This window comes from Camarhynchus parvulus, chromosome 1 (assembly GCF_901933205.1).
Source record: "Camarhynchus parvulus chromosome 1, STF_HiC, whole genome shotgun sequence".
NCBI lineage: Eukaryota > Metazoa > Chordata > Aves > Passeriformes > Thraupidae > Camarhynchus > Camarhynchus parvulus.
The window spans coordinates 56,412,516-56,418,515 of NC_044571.1; the positions used below are offsets into that span (position 1 = coordinate 56,412,516).

General features: G+C 35.4%; 1 protein-coding gene across 3 annotated transcripts in view; it reads left to right on the plus strand.

Annotated features, from left to right (window-relative positions):
• Positions 1-5,333, plus strand: part of DIAPH3 (diaphanous related formin 3) — a 201,959-nt gene extending 196,626 nt beyond the window's left edge. For all 3 annotated transcript variants that reach the window (XM_030958150.1, XM_030958160.1, XM_030958168.1), the window contains one exon: positions 2,854-5,333. In XM_030958150.1, coding sequence (XP_030814010.1) covers positions 2,854-3,110 — 257 coding nt within the window. In that variant the 3' untranslated portion in view covers positions 3,111-5,333. The remainder of the gene's footprint in view (positions 1-2,853) is intronic.
• Positions 5,334-6,000: the final 667 nt, after the last annotated feature.

The following is a 6,000-nucleotide window of genomic DNA, read 5'->3' on the forward strand; positions in this document are numbered from 1 at the left end:
CCCAAGTCAAGGCAGTAAAATGGATGTGGTACCAAAACACCAATGCATACAAGTTTTGAATCAGTGTGTGAAGCAGTATAGAGTGCTTAAGAGTTTGGATTTAACATAAATTAATTTATGTTAATTTAAAATAAAAAAGTGAGGAATTAGTGAGACTTTTTACCTTGATAGTGCCTAAGTAATTTTACACTTTGATTTAAAGAAAAGTCATCTTTCGCTCTGATAAGAATGCCACGAGCAGCACATATACCTCAAGTAATACAGTGGTTAATTCTTTGCATGCACACTTACTGAAGTGAAATCTAGGGCTGTAAGTAAATGTGTATGCTTTCTGAGCCAGGCCTAGCAAAGTTCAGTGTTTCTGAATGAAATTCACAACAGCCAATTTGCTAAGCAGGGCACTATCTACCTCCACATCTGCTAATACTGGACTTGCACTTAGGCAGAGCAATGCTCTGTGAAGTTCCTCCTTGACTGAAGAACATAAGCAGTAAAGATGCCACCTGATTTAGAAAGCAGCTGAAATAACAACTTTGAGATGATAATACTGGATTTAGATAAAATATGTGTCCAAGTACTATTTTTTTTCATTTACTCTAGCCGCTCAATATTATTTGTAACATGTCTGAGACCAAAGTGTTCTCATTAGTAAGGAATGCTGCTAATCACTAGCGTGACTGTGATTTTTCTAGTGAATCTTGACATCATCAAGGAGATGAAAAAAACCTGCTCACGTAAATGAAACACTGTTTAAGGCACTTTCCTAATGCCATTTTTCATTTTTGCAGGACCCTTCAGAGTGAAGGGAAACGCTGTTTAAGTGTTGCACTTATTAGTCGGTGCCTAGAAATTCACAACTGCTGTTGTTTTAAGGGGGGAAAAAAGGCACAGCTGTCTTCAGCTTTACTCTGTCCTATTCCTACACAACAATTCCAGATTGTAGGCAGCAATTTGTGGGACACGCTGAAGTGAAAGCTTCAATTACTTACTGAGTTTCAAAGTGGTGAAAGAGTTTGGATAGATCCCATGAGCTACTACTTATTAATAGCTAGCTTGCAGCAGCTCCCTGCTTAGGCTGCAGTTGTGAGTCTCACTCTAAGGCACCTCTACTCTGCCCTGTATACACTATGAGAAGCTGGGGGATTTTATTGCTGGATTTTACGGTGAAATTAATGAGAGTTCCCCATGTCTGTTATATAGTCTAATTCACCACACCTAATTCACCCTTACATTTTTGGGTGAGGACTGCTGAAGTGCAAAATAGCTAAAATTTGGTTGGTGGTACATTTGAGAAGCTTACTTTCAGTGCCTGATTTCTTTTAGACTTTTTTAAAATCCAACAACTATGCTTCATCTCTGATGATGATACGACAGTGGGTTTTCTTATACTTAAAAGTGTTGATTTTTAAACACCAACTATTTTTCCTGCTGCCCCTAGATTGAATGTAAACAGGAAGGTCTGTGGTGCAGCTGGTAGTTTGTATATTGACACAGGTAGCATGCTTTTATCTGCTTGCAAATATGTGTTCAGAATCAATAAGCATAAACATTTAAGCAGAATGGGACATTTAAGAGTGCACATACAGGAGATATTTTAATTATATATGATGGGTTTATTACATGTAATTATAAAGCTATGTTCATAACCAGTCATTGGCCTCCTGTGATTCAGGAACACTGCGCTGCTGCATATTCAAGGTCAAATTATTTTCCATAGTGAAAAAAAAAAATATGTTTTTCAGCTAAGTGCCAAATTTGTCTTAAGAAATTTTAATTAAGAATTGCTTATCTGATTTAGAAGATGATGGAAAGGAGGTATTTATTTTCTTCCCACCTCCCAAAAGGTGATCGTACTTACAAAATTCGCTGAGATTGTCCAAGAAAGTGTGTAAAATCCTCATCCATCACCGAGAGCCCCTGGTCAGGGAATGACAGTGCAGTAAATATCTTCAGCAGCTGCCTTTTAATGTACAAGCTGTTTTCGGTAGGAATTTTCAGCACTCACATAAAACACACTGTCATGAGTGACTGCCTGTGCTCCAAAGTCATTACTATTGGGATGATGGAACATCTTTCAGCGAATAACCAAAAAACTTTAAATGTCATGTCAAGTGTGTTGAAGGCATTTTAAAGGTTTGCTCAAGGTTACATGAATATTGAGTAGGCCTGTTTTTAAAAAGTTTGAGATCTATGAGAGAAGCCACTCATATGCTTGTTTGGAAAACAGTCACTTGATCTGGAAGGGGGATGGGGAGTGACAGAAAAAGAAATCTGTCTATTAATACATGCCAAACCTGCAAAACTCCTGCCTGGATATTAACTGAGTGCAACTTTGTGTGACAGGCAATGCCAGTGATGTTTAGCAAAAAATAGTGAATTATGCAATTTCTTGAAATTATTTAGCTGCTTAGAAGTTCCCAAAGGAAAAAAAAGTATAACAATGGATAATTAAATTTAAAAAGATTTTAAAATACATTTTAAAATTTGAACAATTAAAAAGTATGTAGGAAATGTAATTAATGAGGTAAAACCTTGGAAGACACTGAGAGGTGCTAGGTACCTCTTTGACTCCAGTAAGAAAGGAGGATCCTGTCATGCTATATCCGTGATTTTGTAAGAAATATGGGTGTTAATTTAATGAAGACATGTAAAGTCTGTATCACTTCCAAGGGACCTAGTCCACTGCTTTTGAAGTGGATAATATATTTTGTCTTACCTCCTTGGCATTCATTACTCCTTGTAGCACATCATCTGCATGTAAAATTTCTCTGATCAAGAGATCTTTTTATATTACAGAATATTGAAACTGAGTATTTTGATATGAAACAAGGTTTGTTTGATTTGTCTCTGCAGAGAACCAGAAAGGACAGCCAGAGAAGCCGTGTTCACACCACAGTATCACTTTAAACTTGACAAGAAGCCCAGTCACCAAAGAAGTTACATATGATGTGGAAACAAGTTCTAAGGTGTTGAACAGGGCTGTTGGGAGAAAGGAAGCCTGTCATGGAGAAGGTGGCAAAGAAAAGAAAATGGATCGTATCGGGTCCCCTCCTAAGGGAGAAGCCATTCCAGAAGTAGAAGCTCTCTTGGCAAGACTGCGAGCACTATAGAATAATCATATAACAGATTAAATAAAAGTTAAAAACAATAGCCTACACTACATCTTTAAAGAAATAATAATTTTCCATTTTTGACGTTACATATTTCTGACTTCCTGACTTCTCTCTGGATGAAGGATCTGCTTCTAAACTTTATTTGCAAGACTATAGAAAACAATACTATAGTTTTGGATAATTGCAAGATTGTTTTTTATTATATGTTTTTACTTAATAATAATTTGAAAAGTATCGGAAGAAGATAAACAGTAAATTGTTCCAAAGCACAATCTTTCTAGTGGACAGGCTGCTAACCATCTGTTTTGAGTGCTTCTGAAAATAGGAATATCTTTTAAGTATTTTTAAATCATCATGCCTGGGAATAGGGTCAATAAATAACAAAAAAGGTATTCTTATATTTTCTACTGTAATTTTTATATTTAGGAGGCTAAAGCACCAAAAATGTATCATTATAGTGTCCTTTTCAATTACAGTAATATACACTATCAGCCATATTCCAGTTTGAGCTCATCAAAGAGCACCAAAGCTTGAGGAATTATAGATGTATTTACCAAATGGTAATCCATGGGCAGTAAACAAAAAATCTATGCAAATAATATACTTTATGTGTAATTAATATATCACTGCTTTAAAGGTTATTATGATTATTATATCAAAATAATATATACAATTGCTTTGATTGCAAGATTTTGCAATTGTGTCCTTAGTGGGGGAAAATGTCTTCACAGTTATTTACCAGTGTAATATTTTATCTTTTCACTTGCGAATTAATATGTTTCTATAAAAGGAACATGTAATGGAGAAGATTTTTTCAATTGGTTTTTCACAAACTCATTTTCCAGTAGCCCATAAAGTCTTACTGCTGGCATAACAGGAGTCTTGCAAGTGATTGCATCTCTTTTATCCCACTGTCACTGTACAGGGTTGCGTGTTCGCTATCGTATTTATTAATTGCACATCAGAAAGAGTTGGTACCAGTGTTACCAAGCAGGGAGCTATTGTTAGTCTCTTTGCTTTGTTATTTAAAGCTTCCTTAATATGAGTGTATTAAGAATCTAATATCTTTCTTCTAAATTACTTTATTTTTCTTTGCAAAATGCTGAAAAATATGTCTTTCAAGAAGAGTCAGTTACACGAAACCCGTGTTTCAATGCTCCAGTGCTTTTTATATCCTTGTTTAAGTTGCCTTTGTACTTCCTGCACTAAACATTAATAAAGTTAATTAGAACTCAAAAACTGGGCCTGATTACACACATGGCATAGGGGGGTTTTTAGCCATGGTGGGAATCAATCTCCTGTTTCTGGGACTGTTGTAGCTGTCATTCTACACTAATTACATTTCCCGCCTTTGCTGAAAAAAGAGAGGTATAAACACAAATCACGGAAGGATTCAGAGCAGGTCTGTAAGACAGACATTTCTTCAGCTCCCCTTGCAAACAACGGGCACAGCTATCATACAAAAGACACCTTGGTAACTTGAAATATGTCTTGAATGTATAACTCAAAATACAGCGACTGATAGTTGTTCTACTAAGGTCTTCTGCACCTCCAGTATTAACACTTACTACCCCTATTTACAGGGTGCAGTAAATATTACTATCTAAAAAGTCCAGTATGGTTGACTACATAAAATGACATTTCAAACACAAAGAAAATGCTTGTTCAAGGGGAATAAAAGTTAGCAGTACCCTGGATCTCTTCAATTGCTGGGGATGTGCTAAAATAAAAGGGCTAAAACTAGAGACCCATACCTTAAATATTAGGATGTTCCTCCTACATTTGGAGGATGGTAGTGTAGGTGGTGTGTAGGTGGAAGTAAAAATTATTTTCATGAACTCTGTAAACTTGTTCATTTGAATTAATGTGTGAAACTCCACCTCAGAAAATTGATAGTTCAGGATGCTACTGCGTAGCTGATCAAGCAGAGAAAAGTTACAAAAGTATCTACTGAATTTTGCAATGAACAAAATCCTCCTAGAAGCCTTTAAAATAAATATTTATCTTTAAATCACAGAATTTAAGCTACATTTTTTTATAGTTTGGGAAGCTTTTGGAAAGGTATTCCAGGGCTTTTAGTCTTTCTAAGGTATTGTGTTTCTGAATTAATCCTTTCAAGCAGCCATCAAGTTAATTTGCAGAGGTTTTATTTCTGTAACAAGGGAAATAAAAAGCTATGCAACTTCTTAGAATACATGTAAATACAGCATCCAGATTTTTTCCTCCTTCTGTGCTTCTTTGTACCTTCGTAACTTAATCTACTCAGAGTTAAAGTACATGGTCCAGTTGAAGTACACACTAGGCTTTCTTTCTACATTTTATCTTTCTTTAATTTCCATTAGACACAAACTCATACAGAGGATGTTTTTGATATGAAAAATGCTAATATTGCCTAACGAGTTCAGAGAAAAAAAAACTTTGAAAGTATTATAGCTGCATTGATTTCTATGATTTTATGTTTTTATTAAAGTATAAAACTTGGATTGTAAATTATATAGAGTAAATTGCTTTAATTAAATTTAAAAATTAATTCATTTATTCAGTTTAAATTTTAAAGTTAATTCAATCTCAGAATACTTAGGGTAGACCTTTATTGGTATGTGCTATGTGCTAGTCATTTTTAGCAGGTGTTGAACCTACTCCTACAGCTGAGGCATTGAGGCATGAACCACTTCTGTTAGAAATGGACAAAGGTTTCACATACTGTGCCACAATCTCTCTATAATTCACACCTGAAAATTAAGTCCTTATAAAAAGAGCTTCCTGATTTAGTCAAACACGACTGCTCAGATAAAAGCATTTGAAGTAATCTTGCAGGGCTCCTTCCCTACCTGAGCAGCAGACAGAAGGCACAAAAATCCATGCCTTTCTTGCCAGTACAACTGTA